The sequence below is a fragment of the Lissotriton vulgaris genome, chromosome 3_2 (genome assembly GCF_964263255.1).
Source record: "Lissotriton vulgaris chromosome 3_2, aLisVul1.2, whole genome shotgun sequence".
Taxonomy (NCBI): domain Eukaryota; kingdom Metazoa; phylum Chordata; class Amphibia; order Caudata; family Salamandridae; genus Lissotriton; species Lissotriton vulgaris.
Window position 1 is genome coordinate 176,304,727 of NC_141690.1, and position 13,867 is coordinate 176,318,593.

General features: G+C 44.7%; 1 protein-coding gene across 1 annotated transcript in view; it reads left to right on the plus strand.

Moving 5' to 3' along the window:
• The window catches only part of LRPAP1 (LDL receptor related protein associated protein 1), a 144,392-nt gene extending 141,849 nt beyond the window's left edge, over positions 1–2,543 (plus strand). The window contains exon 8 of the mRNA XM_086964145.1: positions 1,726–2,543. Coding sequence (XP_086820271.1) covers positions 1,726–1,794 — 69 coding nt within the window. The 3' untranslated portion in view covers positions 1,795–2,543. The remainder of the gene's footprint in view (positions 1–1,725) is intronic.
• Positions 2,544–13,867: the final 11,324 nt, after the last annotated feature.

A 13,867-nucleotide genomic window follows, 5' to 3' on the forward strand; every position in this document is an offset into this window, starting at 1 on the left:
ATCACACCTCAGGAAGGTTTTCATGAACTTTGATGACTTCATAAGGTACTAGACTATATAGAATATTAGTATGTTAAAGAAGAGAAGGAATCATGTCAACAAAGTGCTCACAATTGCAACCTCATATGTATTGTTTTAATTCATCGTTTTCCAAATTTGCAATCTAATGTATATTTAGCAAATTCTATTTTAGTTTTTAGTTTTTTAAAAGGGGTAAGGTGATGCGATGTATGCAGTGTGTCTCGAGGCACCCTTCAAGACACATCTTAATGTTATTAGTATTTTTAACACGTGCATGGAGCGGACACTGGCAGGGATTCGAAAAACAGTCGGACTCCGTGCCAGATGAACGCAGTATGCCATATGTGACATTAACAAGTGAAATAAGGAAGTTAAGCCTTGCTTTGGTCTACGTGGAGTCCCTTATGACACTGGGCCTGTTGTATACGACGAAAAAGCCCCCAAAACGCAACATAGAGAGATCAAGATTCTGCCTTTCAAATTACCCATTTTGGTGATGTGGTTGGCTTCAGTAGAGCCTGGCTCGGCCACCCCGCAGGGAAGCCCTAAAAAATCAGACATTTCTGAAAATTAAACTGCATTGAGAGTCTAAAATGATTACCCAGACTGCCTTGCGAGTGCCAACGTTTGGTTAAAAGCATGCATTTGTTTTGCTCACATTTCTGTGAGGGAAGAGTTAAAAATCTATGTGAGTATCCACAAACTTCTTACCACCATCCATTCATCACTTTCCACTATAAACGGCACCCTGCTTATGTGATTTGGCCTATTGCCTGTAGCAGAAATAGATTAGTGTCTTCATATGGTCACAGATTTCATCTATAAATGTTGTTCTTCTCATGGTTACTGATTTGGTCCGTTCTTGCATTGAGTAATGCACAGATTTCCCCAGTGCCCTTCTGAGCATTTTAGAAGTAATTAGAGGATTTGAATATCACATCCTGCAAAAATGGGGGGCGGAGCAGGAGGGTTTCAAGTCCATACAGAGACACAGGCGTCTGCTTGAGGATTCTAAATGTTACAACACTCAGATTTTTGTATTAAGTTATTCTGCTTTCTTGGGTTTATGTACTTTAACACCATACCATATGTTTGTGTTAAAGATGGCTGCTAGAGAGTTTCTGGCTTACACACTCTGGGATGGTTTAGTCCTTAAGTTGCATACATATGCACACATGTGTAAATGGATCGCATGTAGTCCGGGCCGGACTGACCGTTGCAGTTCCCTGGAGGGGGTGGGGGCCGGTTTTGTTACTGGGGGCTAGTTTTGCAATATCATCCCCTCCGTCCCAGGGCCGGTCAAACTGCAACCCGCCAGAGCTGGTTGCTTTTCCTAGTCTGGGCCTGCTTATCGTCCGGAATTTCCGAGTCCTAAGTGTCCCTCTCCGCAACCATTCAGTCCTTTTAAAGCAGGTAAAATGTGTGACTGTAAAAATGGCCAAGTGAAGTGCAAAAAAAACTCCGTTATCAGTGTTGAAAAATCTGTTGCTGTTATTTCACATTTCTCAGGGTTAAACTTGGAGTGGGCTATTTCACATGCTACAATCACCAATCCCCATGGAGATCTGTGCTTCTGGGTGCAGGATTACGGCTGTTGTACTCTGGCTCATGTATTATATGAGAAAAATATTGATTATATCTTCTCTCGAAGACTGAGTTTAATGGGTCAGTGTTGTAAACTATACACTTTTTTCATTTCTGCAGGTAAAGAAGCATCTTCAAGACCTAACTGGCAGAATATCCAGAGACGGGCTAACACACAATGAACTTTGAAGTTCATCATAATAGTAGTTAGGATGTCCATACTTAACACCCTTTACAATTTTCCAAGAAGGCATTTGTCTGTTTGCCTGACTCCACATGTAATTTAAATCTGCTCTAGTAATATTGTCTTCTTAATCAATTTAAAAGGAAATTACGTGTTGCTCTGATGAAGAACTGGAGATATACAGGCATAGTTGTAAGATTGTTTAGTGTTATATTGTGTTGGAAACACAGATCATTCCTTTCCATTTGTAATAGTTTTGCACTATTTCAGCTGTTTCTAAAGTGTGTATTTCTGCTGTTCAACCGCATAATCCATGCCAATATTCTACTGTGTAGGAAGGTACTGCATGATTTTACCATTATCAAGATTATTGTTTTCAGAACTTCTTCCAACTATAAGCTTCAGGAGATGGACAAGCTCATCCTAAAAAAAACACCATTCCAACTAATCTATATATATATATATATATGTGATTTCACTAGCAAACATTACACATGATTGTTTTGCAATGCAAGATAATTCTTTGCGAGCCACAATAATTATATCTTGAAGAAAGTCTTTGACATTTTTACGAGAAGACTTTATTTGAAATGGTGTTGATTGAGAGTTATTCACTGCAAAAGATGTGCCAGCCAAAGTGGCATTGTGGTAAAATTAATAGCTGTTGGCTACAATAAAGTGTTCTCTTTTTGTACATTTTGCACTTAAGTTGATTGTACATGCAATTAAAATAAGCAATGATTTTTGAAACCTTTTTTGTCTCTTGAATTTTTTATTTCTCTAAAGTAGAATCTGTTTATGACAAACTGAATGTATATAATACTTATTTATATGTCTAGATTGCACTGCTACTTGGATTAAAGTATCCTGGGGCTGGACAGACACAGGTTCAGAAGTCTTGGGTTCTTGATAGAAGCTTATTAGACCTAGTTTCCTTGGCGTGGTTTCCCCTGACGTTTTGTCTTCTGTCCTTGTTTTTTTATTGTTTTGCTGATTTCGTTTTTACGGGCTTTATGAATCTGGGCACTTTATCCCTGCTAAAAAGTGCATGTGCTCTTTACTTAAAATATGGTAACATTGGTTTAGCTACAATTGGCATATTTGATTTACTTTTAAGTCCCTATTAAAGTGCTCTACATGTGCTCAGGGCCTTTAAATCAAATGCCACTTTTGGGCTTGCAGCACTGATTGTGCCAACTGCTTAAGTAGCCCTTTAAACATGTCCCAGGCGTGCCACAGCAGAGCCTGTATGTGCAATTTTTAAACTGCCATGTCGACCTGGCTAGTTAACCCACTCAGCAAGACAACCAGATGATGGACGGAGTGCTGAAACTTTTTAAGCCATCATTCTTTTGCTCTCCATGCCACCCCAGTTTGGAAACAGCCATATGCAAATTAATCTTGACTCTGCTCCCCATGGAAACAGTCCAGCCCGAACTGCCAAGCCAGGCCCTCCTTGGACTGGAATCAATCATCCTAGGATCTGTTTCGGAGTATGCTCAGATGTGGGTCCCTTGCTCACTTTGCCACTGGATTCAATATATAGTTGGCTGATGAGGAGTGTTACCCTGAAACTGGTCTCAGGATGCTATCCTGTTAGGATTTTAACAGTCTTTTAGATTTATTGTTTCATTACTCACTGCCGCTTCGGTTCCGTTTTGTTACCCTGGGTGATTGTGGCAGTTGTTTTTATCTTCCGTCCCCGCCCCGTTCGGCCGCAGCTTGTGCCGTTTGTTGCGGAGAGCTAAGGGACCGGACATACTTGCCAGCACTTCCAGGTCGGGAACAGCTGATGCGTGCCAGAGACTCCGTTTTGTTAGCCTGGGTGATTGTGGCAGTTGTTTTTATCTTCCGTCCCCGCCCCATTCGGCCGCAGCTTGTGCCGTTTGTTGCGGAGAGCTAAGGGACCTGACATACTTGCCAGCACTTCCAGATCGGGAACAGCTGATGCGTGCCAGAGACGCCTGACTTACTGCTATTTAAGCAGCATGCCGAAACAGACGCGCAGCAGACATGTGCAGATGGCGTGCCGCGCCAAAGGCAAACCCATCTGCGCCTGGACGGGGCCCAGGGCCACCCCCGTTTATTCTCTACTGTTATTGGGACCTAATCTAAAGTAGACAAGAGATACTTTGTTGAATCTTAATGCCCAGTTGAAAGACTCTTGCCCGCAATTCCATCCTTTGAAAGAGCCTAAGAAATGCCCTTTATGTGACATGGATTTTCTTTTCACTAAAATAAAATGCGGTTCAAGTACACAACAGGACTTATTTCCGCAAACAGCTTTATTTAGGTCCCTCCAAGGACTCCTCCTGAACGCGCACTCTTTAATTAAACATAATATCGAATTAGCCGAGCTGCTTGCAGTCCATAATATAGATATGCAGTGGTTTGAACGTTTGGAATCAAAGAAATAGATGAGCAGTTAAAAGAAGTGCCACTTTTTGCCTTTAAGAAGGATAGAAGTATTGTCAACCAAATCGTCCGAGCTGCTGTACCAAAATCAAGGACGATGACTTTATGTGATTATGTAAGCCTTCCCCCAATTACTGGACATCGAAAATGTGGCACATGCCAGTGTTGCAGCTCAACTGTCGAAGGCAACCTCTTCCAACACGAGGGCGTTTCATGGAAACATGATCAATTCACGAATTGTAAAACGCGGAATATAGTGTATGGGATAATCTGCCCTTGTAACAAGCTGTACATTGGCAAAACCAATCAGGAGGCCAGGCAAAGAATGTCACAGCACAAATCCCGGATAAAAAAGAAAGTGTTAACAGCCCCCCTAGTCCAACATTGGATTGACGAATCTCATGGGGACAATGATTTCAAGTGGACAATTATATCCAAAATTGATCCAGATCCAAGAGGTGGAGATGTGGAGGCCAAATTGAGACAGAGAGAAGCAATGCTTATCTTAAAATTTAATACTACAATTATGGGCTTAAATGAGATGTCTGAATTATATCATCTCTGAAGCGTGTTGTATTACTCATCAATTTTTTGTACTATTCATCAATGAATCTTTGTACTATTTACCAATGATCTTGGCAACATCTGGTGTGAGGCGCACCCAACCGGGGTAATAGATACACAACAGTCAGAGTGTAATGTGTCACAGAGCTTGTTCAATAAACATTTCATTTAGGGGTGTGCTAAGCCGCCACCACCATGTTTTCCAGTTAATTCCAGTCAAACATTTGAGATGACACGTCCAAATCAGCCGCTGACCGGAGTAAACAGCAATATAGTACCAGTAACCAAGTTTCAACCACAACTTGTGAATATGCAGCTGAATGGTAGACGTATTTTTCCGTTCTTAAATGCGGGATTAAACATTACTAACTCTCAGAATAAATTTTCCCTGAATCCTCTGAAATATAATGTAATTTACTTGGTTGTACCTCCTTACGTCTGAATATTTTAATATCATTTGAGAACGCCTTCTGGAGTAACCAATAAACTACATCTCCGATCAAAAACTACATCTCCCATGATTACCCGCATTAGAGGACGCTAACAGTAGCTTCCTTCAAATACGCTGAACCGGAAACACTATCCTGACGACGTCTGCACTGATGGCGACACCGCATTAAGGAGGAATTACGAAGACTCGAGGTAAACTGGCGATTTACTTTGTCCTGTGTTAAATTACTCTAGGCGCTCCCCGCCATCACTGTTCAAGCAATGCGGTACCTTCAAAAAACCCCTTGTCCCGACCCCCCACCAGCACCACTGAATAACGGCGTGTATTAGTCAATGTCACTTCCAACTTTGCCGCCCCCGGCCATGCATAAATGACTTGCCAGCTTTAGACTTTCTACGTCTATTAGGTTTATTTAATAGCGTTTCACTAAGCCACAGCTTTCCAAACTTTTCATGTTGGTGACACACTTTCTTGACAATCTTTATTTTGTGACACAGTAATGTGAGCGAGCCCGAACCTCCTTAGGGGGGTTCGGGCCTATTATTCTCCCGAATTTTTTTTTAAATACTGGGCAAATGGTGCATTTTCAAGCAAATTTGAGAAAGCAAGAAGGTTAATAAAGCAATTGTGAATCTGGTCTAACACAGACAGTGACTGGCAAAAAATGGGTGTAAGAAAGGTTAGGTTTGTGCCTGAAAAGAATATAATCATGCACACTGCAGGTACTGATCTCCAGAAAACACAACACATGAACCGCAGATAATGTTTTTCTGCTCTTGCTCTTTCTCTCAGGCGGGCCTTGGCTATATGTTCCCACCATCACTGATCTTCCGGTAAGAGCACCAATCACAATCAAAGAGTTGAAGCAGCCATTCTTTTCACACTTCACCCTCCAACAACTTCCGGCTCTCTCGAGTTTAGTTGCCCAGTGATGGTTTAAGTCAGACATAGCCACTGTAATGTTTTACCCTATTTTAAAAACGAGTTCGTTTTCACTCACTCAATTGATGTGATAATTGTGTAGTGTGCTGTAACTTGTGTGCTTTTTAAAAACCTACCTAACTGTTGCTTGCTGGTCCCCCTGCTCCCCGGTCCACCGCGGCTCGCCAGTGCCGATTGCGTGGAGGGACAGGTCGGGCGCCATCTTGGGTGTCCCGAACCCCTACTGGAACGGAGTTAGCGCTCCAGCTCGGGGAGGGGCTTGCGCATTAAACAGGATCAGTGCGGGAGTTCTGGGTGTTTGAGCGAGGTGGTGGCAGCGCCTTGCGATAGCGCTTGGAAAAATTAAGGCGAGCAGACTGCGAGTGAACCTCTTCTGCCCTCCTTGTCTGCACAGTACTAGCGCAGCAGGCGCTTTTAACTATTTTTTACCCTATTTTAAAAACGAGTTCGTTTTCACTCACTCAATTGATGTGATAATTGTGTAGTGTGCTGTAACTTGTGTGCTTTTTAAAAACCTACCTAACTGTTGCTTGCTGGTCCCCCTGCTCCCCGGTCCACCGCGGCTCGCCAGTGCCGATTGCGTGGAGGGACAGGTCGGGCGCCATCTTGGGTGTCCCGAACCCCTACTGGAACGGAGTTAGCGCTCCAGCTCGGGGAGGGGCTTGCGCATTAAATGGGGATGCCTCCTAGGACGCGCAGCGGTCGCGCGCAGCGGGCGCGCCGTCTGCGCGCCGAAGGAGAGCCAAAGGAGGGCCCGTCTGTGCCCGTCCGTGCCTCGGACGGGCCCAGGGCCAGCCATTCTACTCGGCGACCTTTGGGCTCGGTCAAATCCGCTATGTACAGGTATTCTCACCACGATCTATGGAGACTTGCTCCCTCTGCTATTAGTGGATGCTGTACACGTGCGGATTCGAATTGCCACATGTCTGTTTGCCCGGCCTGTGGTTTTGCCCTTCAACCTTCTCCCCCCCCAAGATCTGACATTGGTGCTCCTTCCACGAACATACGGGCAGGACTGATCAATGCCAGATCTGCAGTTAGGCATGCCGCCGAGATCTTTGATCTATTGGTGGATGACCAACTGGAGGTGTTGTTCCTTACGGAGACATGGCTGACCAGCACCTCCGCACCTAGCGTAGAACTTGCCATCCCTAGAGGGTTTAAGATCGCCAGAGTGGACCGACCCCTAGGCAGAGGGGGTGGACTAGCGGTTGTGTTCAAGGAAGAGTGGTGCTTCGCATCGGAGCCGCCGCTTGCGGATATAGGGGGTGAGGTTCTCCACTTCTCCATCACAACGTCCCCCCACTTTACTTTAGGAGGTTCTCTTATATATAGACCCCCGGGCCTGGCTACCCGCTTTCTGGACGCCCTAGAAGAATATCTGGTCCCTCGAGCCCTAGGTTTTCCTAGGTTCCTACTAGTTGGGGACCTGAATATTCACATGGATGTCCCAGATCTATCTGATGCCCACAGACTAGGTGAAATTTTGGAGCTTGCCCAACTTAGGCAATGGGTGACAGCCCCGACGCACATGGGGGGCCACTTGCTCGATTTGGTCTGTTCTAATTTCCCTATCCAATCTGTGGTGGTTGAAAAAACGACCTGGTCCGATCATGATTTGATCAGATTTAACTGGGAGATTGCGGAGCCTTGTCCTCCACCCTCCATTCCTCACTCCCAAAAAATCAACCTACCTGTATTTAGACAGGCTCTGAGTAATACTCGCCCCAATTTGAACTTGCTCCTGGGTGATGCGATTTGCAAATTTAATGAGTGGCTTCAGCAGGCGGCTACCGCCTCCATTAGGCAGACCATACTGACCAGATCTAGACGTACCCCCTCCCAACCCTGGTTTTCCCCTGAATTGAGGGAACTAAAACTGGGGTGTAAGAAGCTGGAACGAGCATGGAGACGTGAATATAGCCCTGAGGCTAAATCCGCTCTTCGGCTGGCGCAAAAGGAATACCATTCAGCCATTAAGGATGCGAAGGGGAAATATTATGCTGGGCGTATCGCCAAGGCAGATAACAGTAGCAAAGAGATCTTTGCCATTGTGAAAAGCTTCGTGGCACCCGTCGCTGAGGCCGTCTCCCATCCATCCTCGCAGCAATGGTGTGAGGAACTGTCCTCCTTTTTTATTAATAAAATAAAGAGGATTCAGCAAGACCTTACAGCTGCCCTCCCCACCGACCTGGAAATAGCAGGTCTGTGTCCCTCTCTCGGCCCCAGTTCGGAACAGCGGTTCACGATCTTCGAGCAGATTGCGGAGGACACCATTTCTCCCTTAATTCAGTCCCTGAAATCTGGTTCACCTGCCGATCCGTGCCCGGCTCGGGTGCTTTCGGAGGTGGCGGAATTAGTCTGTATGGAGATCACGCAGATTGTTAACCTTTCTTTGAGGACGGGCGTGGTCCCTACTGCTTGGAAACAGGCTAAGCTTTTACCTCTCCTAAAGAAACCAGGCCTAGACTGGTCGGCCCCCGGGAATTATAGACCTATTTCCCTTTTACCGGCACTTACTAAAATCTGTGAGAAGGTGGCATTTCGACAACTAGAGAGGTTTGTTGAAACTTCCAATGCCCTCCATCCGGCCCAATCGGGCTTCAGGGCTGCTTACAGCACCGAGACAGCCCTCTTGGAGATGAGCGAGGCCATCAGGGACTGTTTAGACGGGGGCGGCAGAGCAGTCCTAATTCTATTGGACCTCTCTGCCGCGTTCGACACCGTCCCCCATGAGCTCCTCCTTAGCCGGTTAGCGGATATAGGTATCGGAGGGGTGGTGTTGGACTGGCTGTCCTCCTTCCTGTCGGATAGGACCCAGCAGGTCTGGTTGCCTCCATATGCCTCTGAGCCTGAACCTCTGCTTACAGGTGTCCCGCAGGGCTCCACTCTTAGCCCCCTTCTGTTCAATGTCTACATTACACCCTTGATCTATTTAGCTGAACAGTTCGGGGCCAAGATTATTGGGTATGCAGACGATACCCAACTGTTGTTCACCTGGCCTGATGATAACCTGGATACCTCTACAGTTCATTTGTGTTTGTCCTCGGTATTTCGCTGGTTGACGAAGGCCCAGCTGAAATGCAACGAGGACAAATCTGAGGTTCTTTTTTATGGCTCCTTTCCCTCCTCGTTTATGAGCACTCTTTGGCCTTCTGACATTCCAGGCCCGAAAGAGATGGGGAGACCCGCCAAAAACTTGGGCATCTGGTTTGATGAGGACTTAAGATTTAAACATCACATTAAAAAACTGACTGGCACCTGTTTTGCGACCTTAAAAATGCTTCGCAAATTCTTTCCCTTGCTCCCTAGAGAAGCAAAGGAGTCTGTTGCGCGAGCACTTATATTGTCCAGGCTGGACTATGCTAATGCATTATTCAGTGGGATTCCTTCCTACCTGGTCAAGCGCCTGCAAATCATCCAGAACGCGACAGTCCGTCTTCTATTTAACATACCTAGATGGAAGAGCGTTCGTGCGGAGATACGTACACTTCACTGGCTGCCGGTTGCACAGCGCATCAGGTTTAAGTCACTGGTTCTGGCATTTCGCGCTATGCATGATCAAGGCCCCCAGTACCTGAGAAAAAGATTCATTAGCTACGTTCCCGCACGGACTTTGAGATCCTCCACCATGTTTCAACTGTCCCTTCCCCGTTTCAAGCGTGCCAGACTTGGTGGTCAGTCGATTGCGGTGGTTGTGGCTCGCGCCTGGAATGCTCTTCCTTTTCACCTGCGCTCCACACCCACTGTAGCCGCATTTAAAAAACTTCTGAAAACATATTTGTTTAACAGTGCTATTTAAGAGTTCATCTACCTCTGTGAGGGTCTGCTTTCTGCCTCTTTTATTTCCCCCGCGCCAGGATACTCCCCAGTAGCAGAGCGCGCTATAAAATGGTTTATAATAATAATAATAATAATGTACATTAGGATCACTATGTCCCCATTTCTATAGTTTTACGCACAGAGAATGTGGCATAACAGCTAGGGCAGTCGGCCTCGAAGCTGGGGAACAGAGTTTGAGTCTCGGCAGACACGCTCAACATTCTGTGATTCTGGGCAAATCACTTAATCTCCGCCATGCCTAACAAAAATTAATGTGTCCGTCTGTAACGTAACTTGTGCTCATGTAAAGTGCTCTGATACCTTGGGTCTAGTTTGAGCTATATAAAACTCCCCCCCCCCACCCCCCCCAAAAAAAAAATACAGAGCACCTGATGAGTCTGGGTCAAAAATATCACTATGGTTTGTGCATCAACTTCCCAAATCCTAACAGTAAATGTCTGAAACAGAAACCTAGTTAAAATAGTGGCATTTCCTGAATGTCTTCATTGGAAGAAGGGATATAGCTGGAGCAAGACCACTAAGAATTTGAAGAAAGACCTCCTCTTAAAAATAACATATCTTGGATTGGGTTTTATTCCACGTTAAGATCAAGAGAGATGGCGGATGTAGCAGACATCATGCAGAATTGAAGTGGCAAAACGCAACCTACCTGGCCATGAAAATTGATTACCAAGCAATAAAATAGCCAGACGTACCACATATCTGTATCAGAAACTCAAATTCTGCATCACCTTCTGCCTCCCTTTTATAACGACAATGGCAAACTTCAAAAGTAAAAAAAAAATATATGAAAAAATAAAGCATGAACATCGACTTCTATGGCACAACCTGTGTCTAAAAGGCAAGCGTAGGTGCAAGGCGTAAACCAGTTTTGTGAGCTTCATTTAAAAGTATGTTATGTGATTTTTTTAATAAGTACTTAGTTTGAATTGCAGCTCACGTGAATCACATGGCTATAATACTAATGGAATACTAATGGAAAATCTTCATTGTTCAAATTTCTCATAAATAAACAGTACTGGCCCTACCCCCTATAGCTCCCCCTTTTCATTCTCCTCTTCCCCTCCTGCCCATTTCACTTTGGCTATGTACACCCACCTTTTTGCTATCTCCTTTCCACTTCTTGCGAAAGGGTGCACCATGATTAACCCCTTATCACATGCCTGCTCTGTTCAATACTCCACAACATATCCTCCCCAACCCACCTCTTTCGTACCCTAACCCTCTTTCCGCTTACTTTTCTATGTTACTTGCATTTCTTGGAGTCTATTTTTCTTTCTCACTTTTCATTGACAGTAAATGTGCTTTAAAACACTTGGCCTTCGCCTCTCTCTTCGTTTCTGTGCATCTTGCATTGATTTTCCCGAACTAGACATGGCGTTGTCCACCTCTCCACCGTCGCTCAGCCCACACCCCCTCATGGAGGTCTGGTTTTGTCAAAGATTAGCAGGTGCTATTTGTGGTCAGCACAGACCATAGCCAGCCGCTTTTGTCCATGACCACAATTTAAAGAAGGATGGGGTACTGTTGAGTCCCTGAGAACAGCAGTCCATTGGAAAGCGGGTGCTCCCAGACGCACCATAGGGGTGTTACGCACCAACCCAGGCTCCGAGGCGCTATTCCAAAGATGTTCAGGGGTTGGGTTAAAGTTGCTAGGGGAGGAAGGCAGCCTGGAAGCCCTGCCAGGCAGGTGGCTGTTTCATCATGGGGTGCCGGCCAGTGACTGGTGAAGAAGGCCTCCCCTCATAATAAGTAATACATTATGCCTCCTATAAATGTAAAAGCGCGCCCGGTTTTAGAGTTTATATTGGTTTAGAAAAAATTTACTTTCAAATTTGACATTAAAGAGAGCAAGTATGTAAAATGTCAAAAAGCGTGTGTTGCACACACCATGCTACACAAAAGACGCAAACACGAAGAATACACAGTGCACTTTAAACATCACACTTTTAAATGGCCTTCGAATAATGCCAATGGATGCATGGCAGTTAAAAATACGTTAATCAGAGTCGACTTCCTGCCTGTAAATCCCTGTAGCCACCGCCTATATCAGCAAAACTTATGAAGCTAGCGACCTTATGACAGCCCTAACTCAGTAATTGTTAGCACACGATCAACCCCTGCCCTCCTCCCATCTTCCTCACACCTCTTGCAATTGCATCACAACGACCCCAGCCCCCACAACAATCAGTTTCTTTCTGCAGTCCCAGTCATTCGATTACGGCCAGCAATGCGTGTGACCCTCTGCAGGCCCCCTCCCCCGCCCCTGCCTCTTCCACAGTGAACTGCTTCTCCACAATATATTGTCTTCCCTTCTCCAGCATGCAAGTGACCATTTTTCCAAGCAGCTTCACGTTATTAAAAGCAGCTGAAACGGTCTTTCATGATTTGTGAAATGGGCGCGCTTCGCAATTCAGTTTGCACGCTCGGGGAAGTTACAGTGCATACGCACATCTTACAGGGATCACTGCTGGTGTCATCCCACGACACACCCACCGTTTGCAGGCGACACAGTGGGGTGTCGCGACACAGAGTTTGGAAAGCTCTGTACTAAGCCTTGTTCCGTTTCCTTACAGAAAGCAACGTATCACTCCCTGACGAAAAATACGAGATATACACAACCCGGTGTTTAACCCGTTGATCATCTCAAATATGTAAGTGGCATCCTCAGTGTATCAAACGCGATCCGTAGCCTCCCAGTATTTCCAATATATCAAATCGTTAGACATGTCCATTTTTTCCTTCCAGACACCAAGACATGGACAATAATACAAGACAACTCAGGTATGACGTAAGAACTTGCTGAACCGTATGCGAGTTGAAGGTCGTTCATGTGTATATCTGACAGTGCGTCTGTTCATTTTATGTTTTTCAGATATTGGTTGTTGGTCCTGAAGAGAATCCCCTAAATCGTAGGGATTCGAAACGCGTCGACCCCCTCAGTGTTTCAGATTTACTCTGTTTTTTGAGACTAATCTTTTCCTAAAAATATTTGGAGTATAATAATGTTTGATGGTCGCTTGCCTAAATGAAATCTGTAACTGTTTTTCTCTCCATCTAGTAGAGTAGGCCCACCTGTTGTATTTAGAGCAGGATTTTTGTATAGGGTCCCTCATTACTAAGTAACTAGATCTTGATAGAGAAAAGTTCCCCTCTTGCCCTGTCCTATTTATTTGTTTGTCTATTGTCAAACTGTTGTCCATAAGTGTTAATGTTATATGTACTACCTTTTGAATTGAATTTTTGGTATTCGTGCCCCCCCTTTTTTTCTTCTGTGTCAAAATACGCCCTCGTGATCCTCCTTGACTATTCTGATAAATGTATCAGATGCAAGTTGTAGTTATTGACTAGTTTATTCCACGATTACCCAAAAATTTCTTCTTTTTTAAAAAAAAATTCTTAAAAGAACCCAAAAGCAAAAAGAATAAATCTAATAAAATAAATCAATAATTTTTTTAAATAACCTTGACTGAAATAGTGGTCTTTGGGCTGAGCGACATTGAGTACAACCTTTTTCCAAACGTTCAGACCACTGCACAGTATTGGCAATCTCTTTTGTTCATTCTGTTACTGGCACAGCCTTACTGTGCTTTAGCCAAAACCCCCTTTGTTAAATACTGCATAATATAGATATGGCATTTGTTACAGAGATGTGGGTAGATAGTACATCTGATCCTGAGCTCTCCTTAGCCTTTCCCCAAGGATATTTTTTTAATCAGGAATGACAGACAGGATAAACAGGGAGGGGGACTAGCGATTTATTTTAAAGGTTAACCTACTGATAAAAGGTTCCACTTTAGGAAGTGGCCCTGACTGTGAATTGCTTTCATTTTATATCACTATGAGCGAAAACGATATATTCA